Source organism: Heptranchias perlo, chromosome 3 (genome assembly GCF_035084215.1).
Source record: "Heptranchias perlo isolate sHepPer1 chromosome 3, sHepPer1.hap1, whole genome shotgun sequence".
NCBI classification, from domain to species: Eukaryota; Metazoa; Chordata; class Chondrichthyes; order Hexanchiformes; family Hexanchidae; genus Heptranchias; species Heptranchias perlo.
In genome coordinates, this window is record NC_090327.1 from 94927055 (window position 1) to 94944288 (window position 17234).

Here is a 17234-nt window from a genome sequence, read left to right on the forward strand (position 1 = left end):
AGTTTCTGGTCAACGGTGACCCCCAGGATGTTGATTGTGGGGGCTTCGGGGTAATGCTGTTCAATGTCAAGGGGAGGTGGTTAGACTCTCTCCCTTGTTGGAGATGGTCATTGCCTGGCACTTGTCTGGCATGAATGTTACTTGCCACTTATCAGCCCAAGCCTGGATGTTATCCAGAACTTGCTGCATGCGGGCATGGACTGCTTCATTATCTGAGGTTTTGCTAATGGAAGTGAACACTGTGCAATCATCAGCGAACATCCCCATTTCTGAACTTATGATGGAGGGAAGGTCATTGATGAAGCAGCTGAAGATGGTTGGGCCTAGGACACTGCCCTGAGAAACTCCTGCAGCAATGACCTGGGGCAGAGATGACTGGCCTCCAACAACCACTACCATCTTCCTTTGTGCTAGGTGTGACTCCAGCCACTGGAGAGTTTTCCCCATGATTCCCATTGACTTCAATTTTACTTGGGCTCCTTGGTGCCACACTCGGTCAAATGCTGCCTTAATGTCAAGGGCAGTCACTCTCACCTCACCTCTGGAATTCAGCTCTTTTGTCCATGTTTGGACCAAGGCTGTAATGAGGTCTGGAGCCGAGCGGTCCTGGCGGAACCCAAACTGAGCATCGGTGAGCATGTTATTGGTGAGTAAGTGCCGCTTGATAGCACTGTCGACGACAGCTTCCATCACTTTGCTGATGATTGAGAGTAGACTGATGGGGCGGTAATTGGCCGGATTGGATTTGTCCTGCTTTTTGTGGACAGGACATACCTGGGCAATTTACCACATTGTCGGGTGGATGCCAGTGTTGCAGCGGTACTGGAACAGTTTTGCTAGATCTGGAGCACAAGTCTTCAGCACTACAGCTGGGATGTTGTCGGGGCCCATAGCCTTTGCTGTATCCAGTGCACTCAGCCGTTTCTTGATATCACGTGGAGTGAATCAAATTGGCTGAAGACTGGCTTCTGTGATGGTGGGGATATCGGGAGGATGCCGAGATGGATCATCCACTCGGCACTTCTGGCTGAAGATGGTTGCAAACGCTTCGGCCTTGTCTTTTGCACTCACGTGCTGGACTCCACCATCATTGAGGATGGGAATGTTTACAGAGCCTCCTCCTGTTAGTTGTTTAATTGTCCACCACCGTTCACGACTGGATGTGGCAGGACTATAGAGCTTTGATCTGATCCGTTGGTTGTGGAATCGCTTAGCTCTGTCTATAGCATGTTGCTTCCCTTGTTTAGTATGCTTGTAGTCCTGAGATGTAGCTTCACCAGGTTGGCACCTCATTTTTAGGTACGCCTGGTGCTGCTCCTGGCATGCTCTTCTACACTCCTCATTGAACCAGGGATGATCCCCAGGCTTGTTGGTAATGGTCGAATGAGGAATATGCCAGGCCATGAGGTTGCAGATTGTGCTGGAATACAATTCTGCTGCTGCTGATGGCCCACAGCACCTCATGGATGCCCAGTTTTGAGCTGCTAGATCTGTTCTGAATCTATCCCATTTAGCACGGTGGTAGTGCCACACAACACATTGGATGGTGTCCTCAGTGCAAAGACGGGACTTCATCCCCACAAGGACTGTGCGGTGGTCACTCCTACCAATACTGTCATGGACAGATGCATCTGCGACAGGTAGTTTGGTGAGGACAAGGTCAAGAAGGTTTTTCCCTCTTGTTGGTTCGCTCACCACCTGCCGCAGGCCCAGTCTGGCAGCTATGTCCTTCAGGTCTCGGCCAGCTCGGTCAGTAGTGGTGCTACCGAGCCACTTTTGGTGATGGACATTGAAGTCCCCCACCCAGAGTACATTCTGTGTCCTTGCTACCCTCAGTGCTTCCTCCAAGTGGTGCTGAACATGGAGGAGGACTGATTCATCAGCTGAGGGAGGACGGTAGCATGAGGTTTCCTTGTCCATGTTTGAACTGATGCCATGAGATTTCATGGGATCCAGAGTCAATCTTGAGGACTCCCAGGGCCACTCTCTCCTGACTGTATATCACTGTACCACCACCTCTGGTCGGTCTGTCCTGCCGGTGGGACAGGACATACACAGGGAAGGTGAAGGAAGAGTCTGGGACGTTGGCTCAAAGGTATGATTCTGTGAGTATGGCTATGTCAGGCTGTTGCTTGACTAGTCTGTGGGACAGCTCTCCCAATTTTGGCACAAGTCCCCAGGTGTTAGTGAGGAGGACGTTGCAGGGTCGACTGGGCTTGGTTTGCCTTTGTCATGTCCGGTGCCTAGTGGTCCGATGCCGGGTGGTCCATCTGGTTTTATTCTTATGACTTTCTTTAGCGAAATTTTACAACTGAGTGGCTTGCTAGGCCATTTCAGAGGGTAATTAAGAATCAAACACATTGCTGTGGGTCTGGAAGCACTGAGGGTAGCAAGGGCACAGAATGTACTCTGGGTGGGGGACTTCAATGTCCATCACCAAGAGTGGCTCGGTAGCACCACTACTGACTGAGCTGGCCGAGTCATGAAGGACATAGCTGCCAGACTGGGCCTGCAGCAGGTGGTGAGCGAACCAACAAGAGGGAAAAACCTACTTGACCTCGTCCTCACCAATCTACCTGTCGCAATTGCATCTGTCCATGACAGTATTGGTAGGAGTGACCACCGCATAGTCCTCGTGGAGATGAAGTCCTGTCTTTGCACTGAGGACACCATCCAACGTGTTGTGTGGCACTATCACCGTGCTAAATGGGATAGATTCAGAACAGATCTAGCAGCACAAAACTGGGCATCCATGAGGCGCTGTGGGCCATCAGCAGCAGCAGAATTGTATTCCAGCACAATCTGTAACCTCATGGCCTGCCATATATCTCACTCTACCATTACCAACAAGCCAGGGGATCAACCCTGGTTCAATGAGGAGTGCAGAAGAGCATGCCAGGAGCAGCACCAGGCGTACCTAAAAATGAGGTGCCAACCTGGTGAAGCTACAACTCAGGACTACAAGCATGCTAAACAGCAGAAGCAACATGCTATAGACAGAGCTAAGCGATTCCACAACCAACGGATCAGATCAAAGCTCTACAGTCCTGCCACATCCAGTCGTGAATGGTGGTGGACAATTAAACAACTAAAAGGAGGAGGAGGCTCTGTTATCATCCCCATCTTCAATGATGGTGGAGCCCAGCACATGAGTGCAAAAGACAAGGTTGAAGCATTTGCAACCATCTTCAGCCAGAAGTGCCGAGTGGATGATCTATCTCGGCCTCCTCCTGGTATCCCCAACATCACAGAAGCCAGTCTTCAGCCAATTCAATTCACTCCATGTGATATCAAGAAGCGGCTGAGTGCACTGGATACAACAAAGTCTATGGGCCCCGACAACATCCCAGCTGTAGTGCTGAAGGCTTGTGCTCTAGAACTAGCTGCGCCTCTAGCCAAACTGTTCCAGTACAGCTACAACACTGGCATCTACCCGACAATGTGGAAAAATTGCCCAGGTATGTCCTGTCCACAAAAAGCAGGACAAATCCAATCCGGCCAATTACCGCCCCATCAGGCTACTCTCAATCACCAGCAAAGTGATGGAAGCTGTCATTGACAGTGCTATCAAGCGGCACTTACTCACCAATAACATGCTCACCGATGCTCAGTTTGGGTTCCGCCAGGACCACTCGGCTCCAGACCTCATTACAGCCTTGGTCCAAACATGGACATAAGAGCTGAATTCCAGAGGTGAGGTGAGAGTGACTGCCCTTGACATCAAGGTAGCATTTGACCAAGTGTAGCACCAGGGAACCCGAGTAAAATTGAAGTCAATGGGAATCATGGGGAAATCTCTCCAGTGGCTGGAGTCATACCTAGCACAAAGGAAGATGGTAGTGGTTGTTGGAGGCCAGTCATCTCAGCCCCAGGACATTACTGCAGGAGTTTCTCAGGGCAATGTCCTAGGCCCAACCATCTTCAGCTGCTTCATCAATGACCTTCCCTCCATCATAAGTTCAGAAATGGGGTTGTTCGCTGATGATTGCACAGTGTTTAGTTCCATTTGCAACCCCTCAGATAATGAAGCAGTCCGTGCCCGCATGCAACAAGACCTGGACAACATCCAGGCTTGGGCTGATAAGTGACAAGTAACATTCGCACCAGACAAGTGCCAGGCAATGACCATCTCCAACAAGGGAGAGAGTCTAACCACCTCCCCTTGACATTGAACAGCATTACCATCGCCGAATCCCCCACCATCAACATCCTGGGAGTCACCATTGACCAGAAACTTAACTGGACCAGCTATATAAATACTGTGGCTACAAGAGGAAGTCAGAGGCTGGGTATTCTGCGGTGAGTGACTCACCTCCTGACTCCCCAAAGCCTTTCCACCATCTACAAGGCACAAGTCAGGAGTGTGATGGAATACTCTCCACTTGCCTGGATGAGTGCAGCTCCAACAACACTCAAGAAGCTCGACACCATCCAGGACAAAGCAGCCCGCATGATTGGCACCCCATCCACCACCCTCAACATTCACTCCCTTCACCACTGGCGCACAGTGGCTGCAGTGTGTACCATCCACAGGAACTCGCCAAGGCTTCTTCGACAGCACCTCCCAAACCCGCGACCTCTACCACCTGGAACGACAAGGGCAGCAGGCACATGAGAACAACACCACCTGCACGTTCCCCTCCAAGTCACACACCATCCTGACTTGGAAATATATCGCCGTTCCTTCATTGTCGCTGGGTCAAAATCCTGGAACTCCCTTCCTAACAGCACTGTGGGAGAACCTTCACCACACGGACTGCAGCGGTGGCTCACCACCACCTTCTCAAGGGCAATTAGGGATGGGCAATAAATGCCGGCCTCGCCAGCGACGCCCACATCCATGAACGAATAATAAAAATACATATAGGCCAGACCAGGTAAGGATGGCAGGTTTCCTTCCCTAAAGGACATTAGTGAACCAGATGGGTTTTTATGACAATCCGGTAGTTTCATGGCCACCATTACTGATATTTGTTTTTTTAATTCCAGATTTCTATTTAATTGAATTTAACTTCCCCAGCTGCTGTGGTGGGATTTGAACTCATGATTCTAGATTATTACTCCAGGCCTCTGGATCACTAATCTAGTAACATAACCACTATGCTACCGTACCCTGCAGTACATCAGTACTTGCTGTTCATACATCTTGCTCCTCCTTCCTTGCCCAGTGGTAGACATGTATGAGTGGTACAAAGCCAGGAAGCCAATATTGGGACTTTGAAGGGAATTTGAATTTGTTTTTTTGTATAAAAACATCAAAATAACACGCAGGATGAACCTTTTCTGCAGTATTTTGACAGGAAAAATTATGTCAAAGATTTAAGAAGGGTTGTTTATTTATATAATTATTTTTACTAAGCAGCCGCATCTTTTTTCATTGCTCAAGACAGCCTCCTCCCACTCTCCCAGTCACTCTCCTCACCCACTCTCAGAACTGTTACTCTGCTTTGATTCTTTCCTCCCAAAATGCATCCCATGCATTCTTATTAAACTTGAACAGCAATTGATCGCATTGCTACTTTATCCCATCCCTCCACCACTACACTGAACAAAAGGATTATTTGGCCACATGGTCCTGAGCTGCCCTTCTCCCTCACCCCATCCACCTTTCTCCCCGAGCTATCCTCCCACCCCATGTTTCATGCGCAGATTCATTTATTTAGCCAACTGTGCTAAGTGTGGGGGGAAATTCATGTATTTATTTTTCAGGAAACCATCAAAAAACATTTCATTGTCTCTGGACACATCCCTCTTAAATTTCTTACAAATGCATTCAGTGGATACGTGTTCCTCCCTCACTTACCTCACTCCAGGACCTCTCTTGCAAAAGTGCAACCTTTGACTCATGAGAAACAGCATAGAAGATCTGCTATTCATTTATAAAAGTTAACCATTAATTCTTTCAGATGCCAGGAAATTGTCTATTTCCTTTTTGAAATGCCTAAAACTTTCCTGTTTGACCATCTGCACTGACATTTTGTCCTATATTTTGATCATTCTTTTGCTAAAGAAATTTTGCCAGAATGGCCTGTTTCCTGTGCATCTTGTTCTGGATATTGCAGAAAAGCGTATCTGCTTCCAAATTAGTGAACCCTTCAAAATGTTAAAATCTTCTACCGAGTCTCCACTTTGTTCCAGGAGAGAAAGAAAAGTCACAAGGTTCACGATACTTTTTCAAAGCCTTGGTCATTTAAGTTCTGCTATTAATCTTGTAGCACAGAAGTAATTCATACTCCATTTACTGTTAATTGTTGCCTGAAATATCAAGAGCACCATTACTGGTAACCCTACAAATGACTCAATGTCATTGTCGAAGCCCTCCTTGGTTGGGAGTTTCACTGTGTGCATCAGAGGGCAGAGTGGCAGCAAAGATAAATGCCTCTCAGCAACAGCACTTGCTTTGAGTTCAGCATCTTGCCATGACTGGGTTGAGCTCTGCTCTTCTGGACCCTTTTGACAATCCTTACCCTGAAATTGGGCACGATCAGAGGGTAGGTTGACAAAGTTGCAAATGTAACTTTGTACTAAACATGTTTGGATAACTATTGGCTTGAGTTTTATAAAAAGATTCCTCTGCCACCGTACTGGAGGTGTCACTGCTTTAGAAACATTTGTTAGATATGGGCTGCCATTTCACCTTTGATATGACTGGAGCTGTTGCTCTATCTGCAGAAACATCATCGCAAAACAAGTGAGTGGGAGTCTCTGGTTTGCAAGATGAATTTTACCAATGATGTGGGCAGATTTCAAAAATTATGTGAAAAATGATAATTGCCTCTCTCTCTCTGCAATACTCATTCAGTTTCTCAATTATAGGGATGAGTTTTGACCAGGTGATGAGAATGTCTTGAGAATCTATGAGCAAAATCATGGTTATTGAAGATGATCAAGAGTGTCTGTGTATCAGAAATAAAACACTAGTGACAATCATCCTTAGCCCTCGCAATGAAAAGGAATTTCTTCTGAGGATGGTATCTGCACAGAATAAGTGGCAGGTTACTTGACTATTAAACACAAGTTTGAGGTTTCAAGCCCTGGAATTGTATGTAACTCAGATCCACCTACCAGATTGTACTCAGCCAGATTATTAGATGGAACTCAGAAGTAGCAGCAGAGTATTGTTTTTTCAGGAAGGTGGGGGGAGGAGTATAGGAATAAAGTGGAATGGCCTAGCTGACCGCAGTTCCTCTCACTTGTTGAAAGATATTGACTGAATCAGTTTGTAAACATGAACCAGAGTGTCATGCAACCAACCTTCACCCACATCACCACAACCCTTGATGATGAAAGTTTGCTTGGCAACAAGTAGCCCGTGCAATGTGAGAAAACATCAATTTTAAACTTTTTTTTAAAACTGGAAAGTGGGTACAGGTCTGCTTGGCTACACGTTAAGCTTTGAACATTATTACAAAAACAATGAAAATATAAAAAAGTAAATTCTACAATACAATGATCAAGTTTCTTTTTCATGATTATGTTTATTTGTTCCCATTTTTTTTTAACTAAACCAGTACACAGAAATGACCTATTGTACCAGGGCAATTCAACCGCGTGTACATTCTGTACCAACACTCCCTCCAGTTCAGTATAAAAGCATATTATTGAAGAACATGGAGATAGCAGTACAAAACAAACAAAACACCCTTTAGTCAACTCATTATCAGAATGTACTGCATACATTATCTGGCAAGTTTTTATGGTATTCCTTCTGTTCTGGAATTTGTGCATATTTCAACTGAAACAGAACCCACATATGTGAGGTTAGAGGAATCCTGGGCAGTATCTTAATCCCAGAGCTTTCTGGGAGGTGAAACACAGACTTTCCTCAATTGTTTCATGGTTTTTTTTGTAATAAAAGAAATAGCCCACACCACAAGCCATCCCAGGTTGTGGAAATTCTAACCTCAGAAGTATATCCCACAACCATTCAAGGCTGCACAACAATATTTTACTTGTAATGTTCTATCCAAGTTACTTCAACATGCTCAGTTAGAACATTCTTTTTAAAATTAACTCCTTGGGCTCATGCTGTTTTGCAACATCTTAGCTCTATTCTTCTTAAAATAGTTCTAATTTATTATTTTTTGTTGAAGTTTTAATTCTAAGTTCACATTTCTTGAAAAACACATAGCTGTATGGGGGTGAATTTCCACAGGGATTCTCCCAATTGTCCACCTTAACTACAGTAGCAGAGCTGTGGTAACCCCAGAAAATTGGTTTAAGCCACTGTTCAGGAGAACCCTCGCTGAAATTCAACCCCCTGTATAATTTAGGAAAATTGCGATGTACTTCCATGATCTCTACTCTGAGTTGCAGATATAAAACTGAATTTCTTGTTCAAAACGTCACTTTCAACAGATCAGTCAACTTCACTGCCATCCAATGGTGAGGTTCGTCATTGAGATGAGTAAGTGACCCTCACAAATACAGTAAATCCAGTACTCCATATTGTAACTTGGATTTTTTTTAAAAGCTAGGTTGATATGCACAGTTTTAATGTTAACAAGCATCCAATCCACAGTAAACATTTGCAGCCTGTATGAAATCGAGGCAGTAACACTGGGCCTTCTCTACAGCGTCATGCACTGAATTTTGAGAAGGCATTTATTTTTTGCATTTTTTTCCTATTTCATTCTGTACAAATTCCGTGACTGACTAGTGAATTGAGTTGAGGTGGACCCAGACTATCCATACTGAAGCTGTATATTGCTCCAGTTGTGATATATTTAATGTGGAATAACTATTAAACCTCAAACAGAATGCTTGAGATTTACTGTTATGGCAAAAGGCTTATTTTAAAACCTATCCTTTAAAAAAAAACTTCTTATTGATTGCAACTTATTCCAGAACATATTTATACACATATAAAAATTCCAATCAAAAACTCTATCAAATATCAAAGAAAAAAGATGTTCCCAAACATAACAGCAAACACTACGCTATTTTCTTTTCTTCCATCTCTTTAGATCTCTCAGGCCACATGCATCTTCCCCACTGAGAGCGACTCTGTAATGTGCAACAAAAGTGTAAATAGGAGCCTGTTTTATGTTGCATTTAATATAACATTTTACTTCTTTGATAGGCAAATAATCCTTTATCAAATCAAAGCAGAATTGTTGCAATTTGATTTACGGTTCATTATATCTGTGATTTGATTTGCCTATAAAGCATAAATATAAGTCTGCCTTGTCTCAGCAATAATGAAGTATAAATGTAATTTTACATATCTTATTTTTGATACGCAGGACAGAAATTACAGAACAAACAATGCACTGAATAATCTTTGATTTCTCTCAATGCAAGTTTAAATCCTGCAGCCTAAGTCCTAATTTTAGGCAAGAACAAAAGCTGCAGTAATACAAACAGTTTAAACACAGGCATCACTCAAACAGCTAAATAATGACAAAGAAGAGGGGAAAAAGACACATGCTTGTTATTAAGTGTGACATGTTAGGTGCAAAGCTTTAAAGAAACAGCTTTTAAAATATTCTGGTTTTGAATTAATAAATACAAAAACAAAGAGTATTAAAAAAATATACACCTGTAAGTAAAAGATGTACTGCAAGAACAACAAATAAAAAGGAGATTTAGATTTCACTTTCAAATGTCTGTAAAAATGTCTTTAAAGAAAGGATTTCAGGATAAGCTCTGCTGGTCTTGCGGTAGAAATCCAAACCAGTCAGGTGTTCGATGTCGCGCACACGTGCCGTGTGTAACTTCATGAGGTCTTCAACCCATCTTGATTCATCGTCGTTACTCTGAAATATACAAACACGAGATTACTTTCTATTTGTCTGTGTTCTAACCGTATTTTTTCTGTGAACATACAGTGCTAGTATTACTAGTAGTTGGGAAGGGCCGTGCTCCATGTAGTCAATACAATGAGAATTGTTGAGCCTGACAGCCTCTTCTCACCTTTTTTATATGCTCATATTTCTTGTATGCCCCTCGCAGACAGCAGAAAAAAGAAACTTTCTTCCCATCAGTCTGGCTTGGATTCAAATTTAGGTCCAAAAGAATAACTGTAAACTGACTATGTTAAATAACTAACAAGAAAATCAATCCAATTCTTTTTTTTAAATGATGCAACAAAATAAAAGGCTTAGAGAGAAAAAAAACCCCACGATAGTACATATCATTAGAGTTCTTCTGTAAATAACAAAAGAAATTCCAAGAAGTTTTGGGAAAAAAACTCAAACTAATCCATTTATTTATTTAACAGCCCCCCCCCCCCCTTAAATCCCCTCAGGAGGGGAAGGACAAGTGATCTGCTCTCAAGCCCATTCCAAAGGCACTTTTGATCAGCTGCAGAATGATGCATAAGATTGGGCTAGAATGATTTTCCCTCCAATTTTTCCTTCTTGTGGGGAATCCCATGACTTCTACTCTTCAACTCCCCAGAAGTATGGTCGAGGTTGAAAGGTCACGCGGGGGATATGCCCGTACACGCTATCATTCCTGTGTCGCAGGACAGCTATTCAAAAAGATCCTCCTCTCTGTTGCCTTATTTTTCATTTCTCATGAAGGGTACAAACCCAAAACATCGACTGTCTGTTTCCTCCACAGATACTGACTGGCCTGATGTGTGCTTCGAGTTTCTTATGTTTTTGTTTCAGATTATCAGCATTTGCAGTGTTTCGCTTTTTATTTGTATTGTTTAATTTATTGCCACTTCTCTGCTAGCCTTGAAGAAGAGCTCTTCTCTTTTCTGTGATTTCTATTTGTTTCTTTCACCCTGTTCACCTTCTTTGGTAGCCCCGTCCTTTCTTCTTGTGACTATGTCCTAAAACCCGCTTTTATAGCCACATCCCTTTTCTCAGTACCTGTCTCCTGCTCCAACTCATTCCACATGGATTCTGCTCTAATTTCACCTTTCCTCTTTTAGATCTACCCATGACCATCAATATCGCCATGATATTTAACACTCATCTAACCACTGCTCCTGCCACCATGCAATCCACCCTCTCTACCATACACTGCCACGTGCATGTTCTCAACCCCTTTCGTCAGCAGCATTGGCTCAATCTATAGTGAAGCTGTCCTTGTCCTTAGTTCCATGACATCCTTTGTTTCATCCAGCGCTTTAACAAAAAACATTGTTTTTCCAGGAAGCAAGAACCAGAAACACAAACAACCCTTGGATCCCTCCAATCCAACGAGCCCTCATCCCCTTCAGATCCTTCTGACCCATTGTCAGTTTTTCACCATTCTCCCTTGGCCATCCTCTCTCCGACCCCAAATGATCTATCATTAACAAGGGTCTCAGTTTCATCCCCTACACCCCAGCTTAACAATTCTGAGCTTGACATGATGCTGAGCTCTTCTGCTGCTGCCTTCCTCTCATATGGGCTGGCAGCGAGCCCGAGTTATTTTTTTGTGGGCCCCTGTTCCTTCTGACCCACAAAAATAAAAATAAAATATTTTCTCGGCCGTTGTTTGAGCAGCCTCCAGCGGTCCCTTTAAAGACCACTGGTTACGCTGGTCAACATCTGGTACAAATGGACAGAGTATGTGTGGGGCATCTCCAGTTCACTTGTACCTGAAAATTGCAATCACTGTTCTGCAACCAGTGTAGCACCCCAATTTACATATTTAAGCTGCTTCCCACCAGAAGCTAGCAGGTGGGCTGCTCACCCGTTTACAAGACCATCTGAAAATTACATCAGGCGGTCCTTGGGCAGCTGAGATGCCCCTCCAATTTTTGACTACGGGCTGCCCATTTTTCAGGTGAGCAGTTGAATATAATGCCCAGGGTGTTGGTATGGAAACCCACCAAGGTCCCAGCTATGCCTGCCTTTTTGTAGGGTATGTTGAACACTCTTTGTTCCAGTCCTACATAGATCCCATGCCAGACCTCTTTTTCTGTTACATTGATGACTGTGTTGGTGATAATTCCTGTTCTTTCCCTGATCTAGAGAAATTCATTAACTATGCTTCCAATTCCCAACCATCCCTCACCTTCACATAGTCCATCTCTGACTATTCTCTTCCTTTCCTGGATTTCTTTATTTCTCGATCTATCCCTAGAAAATGTTTCTTTCTACCTTGCTTCTCCTACAGACTCTATCCCTTTCTACCAGTTTCTTCCTCTCTATTGTATAAACTCTGATGACTCTACTTTCTACACCGGAGTTTCTAAGATGTGCTTGATTTCAGGGCACTTAACCAGGTTTCCTTTCTGTCTTTGGTCTCTTACAATGTTCTAATAAAGCTCAATGCATGCTTCAGGAATAATCTCATCTTTCTCCTCCGCAGCCTGCAGTTTTCTGGTTTACTTCAGTAACTTCAGACTTTAGTCATGTTAAAAGAGAGATTAATTTGCTTTCAGATCTATATTTTAATGACGATATCATTTCATTTATTTACTCAAAACAACAATGTGGCTTAGAATCAGAAGGTATTTAGATATATTTAAATTTGGTTTGTATTTCTTAAAGTATTTGGGAAGCATTTCCCAAGTTTGGGCCTTATTTTTGCCAGGTGCTTGTTACAATCCATTAAGAACAGTGACCACTATATTGTGGACAGTTTAAAATTTCTGGATTGCCATTGTTAAAAACGTATCCGGCTTTGGATGCTGAATTTGGATAAGGAGTCAAGCAGGACAGGAAAGTTATACGTTTGTTCTGGGTAATGTCTGCCTCCGAATTACACAGCATATATCCTTGAACAGTTTTTGCCTTTTCTCCTAATGGACTTGACAGAATGGAGATAAATGCACATGTTGGTGTATGAGAATAAGGAAGTTACACTGTTACGTATACTTTGGTACTGTAATGGGCCTCTGGTCTCTGGGTGAGGTGGCTAAATACCTAATGGTGTTGCTGGATTTGCTTGTAGTATAAAAGTGCTGTTCTCAGAGAACAGTGAATGAACCAAATTGCAAAATTAGACGGAAGAGAATAAAATTATTTGATTCTGATACTCTTAATTTTGGAGATGAAGGGAAACTAGATTCAACACTTAAGGAATTGACTAAGGTGTGTAAATGTACTGCCTGGTGTGATACCATGCCATAGAGACGGGCAACATCCAAGATGCAATCTTTTGTGTGTAATGACTTAGAGTGCTAGAGTGCCAAGAGTGATGAGGGTGCTACAATTGGTCTCAGTGTGTCTAAGCTAAGGGAGAAAAAAAGTCAGGGTTCTCAATTCGGATCACTATCCATTGACCCCTGTTGGAGAATGCACATGGAGAGGAGCTCGGCTCAGCTCGAATAGTCCAGCAACACTCACTATCCCAGCTCGTTAAGAATGGTCATTTGAGAGATGTACCTGGTGCACAAGACTATTCAAAGAACTGTATCAGAACATATGTTGTTCTGGTATAGTCCCTTGGGTAGTAGTGCACCCCTGGAAAAGTAAGGGAAAGGGAAGAAAACTGAAAGAGGAAATTAGAGGAGAAAAACACTCCACGCATTTATTTTTATATAGAGGTGATTCGTCTCAGGCAATGGCTGTGGGTGCAACACTAAAACAATGCCATTATCACACTGTATTGTTTAATTCTCCTATTTTCTACACTTACATTACAACTTTCGTCATTGTCGGGTCTGTGTGGGAGAATAAACGATGAAGCGGTGAGTGGCCCATCACACTTGTCCACAGGCTGAGTGCTATCCAGGCAGCTAGTAATAATACTGTAGTAATGAGTTGGGACGGGGATCGAACCATCAACTTGCCTAAAAGAGAAAACAAAATTCAAATGGTACTAAAACTCGAGTACACAGTATTTCATGTTTTTCTATCATCATGCATGCTTTAACGGAGGTCGATAGTATTACCCAGCAATTCACAATATTTATGCATTTTAGACTGAACTTTGTGAGGCCCTGCCCCACTGGCAGCAAAAGCCACCCTTATATTCCTATGAGACAGTTAGTTAATACAGATATGTTGTTGGTTCTCATCATGTAATTGTCCTAATTATTTAACCCTTTAAACCCCTTTATCATTCTGATGAATTTGCGCTGCATCCCTTCCAAAACCAATATCTCTTTCCTGAGGTTTGGCGCCCAAAACTGAATGCAGTGCTCCAGATCAGGTCTGACCAAGGCTCTGTACAACTGAAGCATAACTTCCTCACTTTTGAATTCCAGCCTCCTAGAGATAAAGGCCAACATTCCATTAGCCTTTTTGATTACTTTTTGTACCTTTGCACCCAGCTTTTAGTGTTTTGTGCACATGGGACACCTCAATCCCTTTGCTCCTCCACAGTTCCTAGTTTCTCACTGTTCAGAAAATATTCAGATTTGTCTTTCTCAAATCCAAAGTGGATAACCTCAGACTTTCCCACACTGAACTCCATTCACCATAGTTTTGCACACTCCTTTAGTTTGTCTGTACCACTGGGTAACTTCCTACTCCCATCCACATGTACCTCTTAACTTAGTGTCATCTGCAAACTTGGATATGCAATTCATTACTCCTTCATCCAAGTCATTAATATACATGGTGAAAAGCCAATCAGAGAACAAACCTTTTATCCCTACTCTGTCTCTCACACCTCCCCACCAATTACCGACCCATGTCATAAGGTTACCTTGAATTCAATGCGCTCTCACTTTGATAATAATCTCCTGTGCGGAACCTGATGAAATGACTTCTGGAAGTCCGTGTAGACCATATCCATAGACACTCCCCTATCCTCATGTTAGTGACCTCAAAAAATTCAACTATATTAGTCAATTAGAAATATGGGCACTTTCTTCTTTTCTGGTAACAGGTATTCTGAACATTTTTTTTTGGAAGAGCGGAATATAACCATAAAAGTTTACAAATTGAAAGAGGATATTTGGCCCTTGTATCTGTGCCAGCCTTTTGCTAGAGTAATCCAAAACTTATCCCTCACTCTCTCCCCATAACCCTCTATCTTCTGTTGCATCCGGTATTTGTCCTATTTTGCTGTAAAAGATGCAATGGTCTCTGCCACAACCACTTCCTGTGTATTCCATGCTTCAACAATCATCTGTGTAAAGACATTTCTCCTAATCTCTCTCCGCATTCTCTTAGTAACAATTTTAAATTGATGACTCTCATCACTGGCTGCTCAACCATTGGAAATATTCTTTCCCTATTTACTCTATCAAAACCCTTCAGAATTAAATAATTTAGGATGTAGTGGTATCGTTACAGTTGTACTGTTTGCAGTTGTGTGCAAAGTGAAAAATAGATGTATAACCTGAGTGCAGTAAAGTCAAGTGGTGCGAGACCGCCCTCCAAGAGTCAACACCACGTTGTGTTTGCAGCAGCTGGAGTATAACTCCAGCCCAGTGCCACATCACATTTCAAAAGTCCCCAGAACATACTTTGGATCTTCTTGGAATTTTTAAAACTTGAAAGTAATGTTTTTAATACTAGAAAATATTTAATTCTTTCTCACCACATATACACAGAGCATTGTTTGTGCACTACAATCAAGATTTACTGGCAGATACTAGAGTTGAGTCATTAGTTGCAATATAACAGCATTAGGATAGAGTACTCCCCTTCCTTGAATATTGTTCTGTAAATATTTGACATTGCAGCCCAGTGGCAGTATCAGCGTTCATAAGTTAAAGTTCCTTGGTTAATTACAAGCTGGAAGCCAGCCCATATTTGCTTCCATTAGAGTTGCTGAGTGGATCTTTCCAAGTGCACAGATGACAAACTGCATCATGGAAATTCTAGTACCTTTAACCAAAGTGACCTATAGCTTTTTTAAACAGGTGATGCATTAACTCTGCAAGTATAGCTTGGGCATACCTTTGGGGCTGCTGGATAATTTATGTTACAGTCTAAATAAGCAAACATTTCAATCTGTTCTTGACAGTCCATTAAATGTCAGGCTTTTAAAAATTTTTTACTCAGGTGGGAGGCTTGTGCGGAGAAATAGTAAAAGATTTATAGTAAATATGTAAACACATATTACATCATTTAACGATAGACTGCCAGAAGACCCAAGGATATTGGAATCTCTCTGGGCCAGCCATTTAAAAAAAATGTTTTCAGTTCACTTGCTGTGCTACTGAAATAATCATTAATATTACATTAATAAAGCTATACAACTATCAGGAGTTACTTTATTACATAATAATTCTAAACTACAAAAATAAACTCCCAAAAGTTTTGAAATGCTTTGCCTCCTCTTGCCTTGTCTTCCCATGTTCCTCCTCTTCATTCTCCCTCCCCTCTATTTTTTTTTACTTCATGCACTCTATTCTAGTTTTTCATACTGTGTTTGTTTTAAAAACCTCGAAGTACTTTATATGCATGCTTTCTTTTGCTTCCCAGGTCCCAGCATCCATTTGGAGGTGGAAACCTCTGGAAGATGGTTTTTCAGCCAATCGTGGCCTATAATTTAAAATACTGACCAGGCCATTTTATAGGTACAACCTGGTCAATTTCTTTTGCGAATGTGTGGTGTCAATACTCCAGTGCTAGAATTGGGTGAATTATCTTGTCCGTGGCACAAGCAGATTCATTGCAAACAATTTAATTGTCCAGCAGGGGTTAATTTTCCTTAAAAACTTACGGTGAAAATTTGTGACTTTACTTCTCATTTTTTCCCCATTATTCCTATTATTTCACTCTTTTGTGATTGTGTAGTTGCTTTCCCTTCTTCCTCGTACGCTTGGCATTGCCTATTTTTCTTCATCATTCTTTCATTTTCTCTTTCCTCCTTTCACATTTTTATTTTATCTTCACATCTGTGAGCATGGAACAACCTACATACATCTATATGGACATCATCCATTCTATTTCTTGACCAATCTGATATGGTGCATGTAACTGATGCATGAAGGAACATTCATGACCTGAAAAGGCTTTTCCATCTCTTCTTCTCTCCCTCCAAATAAATGACTCTAATGATACTAGCCTTCCGGGGGAACATTCTTGACATATAACTATCTCTTCTCTTTATTTCTGCCTTCTTTCACAACTGCCTTCTTTTCTTTGGTTTCTTTACTTTTTTCATTCCTTGACTTCCTATCTCACTACATTTCTTTTGTATACTTTACCTTTCTTAAATCAAGATTTGACACTGGCTAAAAGTGATCCTGCAAATTATTGTGCCACAAGGGGCTTTAAAGCTGAAAATTCTAGCTTCCCATTCACACTAACTAAAAACATCTCAATGGGTGAAAAAAATCTTAATGTGAAAAGTAACAGCTGGGAAATTCCTGGGAGCTGGTCTCACTCTGCCAGCATTATATTGCCGGAATTGGGACAGAAACCCCATCTACACGTGTAAAT

The 17234-nt window shown here is 42.3% G+C and overlaps 1 protein-coding gene across 4 annotated transcripts in view; it reads right to left on the minus strand.

Moving 5' to 3' along the window:
* Positions 1-7458: 7458 nt before the first annotated feature.
* Positions 7459-17234, minus strand: part of enpp2 (ectonucleotide pyrophosphatase/phosphodiesterase 2) — an 89620-nt gene continuing 79844 nt past the window's right edge. For all 4 annotated transcript variants that reach the window (XM_067980866.1, XM_067980856.1, XM_067980875.1 and 1 more), the window contains 3 exons: positions 13528-13681; positions 9542-9758; positions 7459-9006 (listed from right to left, as the gene is read on the minus strand). In XM_067980866.1, coding sequence (XP_067836967.1) covers positions 9588-9758; positions 13528-13681 — 325 coding nt within the window. In that variant the 3' untranslated portion in view covers positions 7459-9006; positions 9542-9587. The remainder of the gene's footprint in view (positions 9007-9541; positions 9759-13527; positions 13682-17234) is intronic.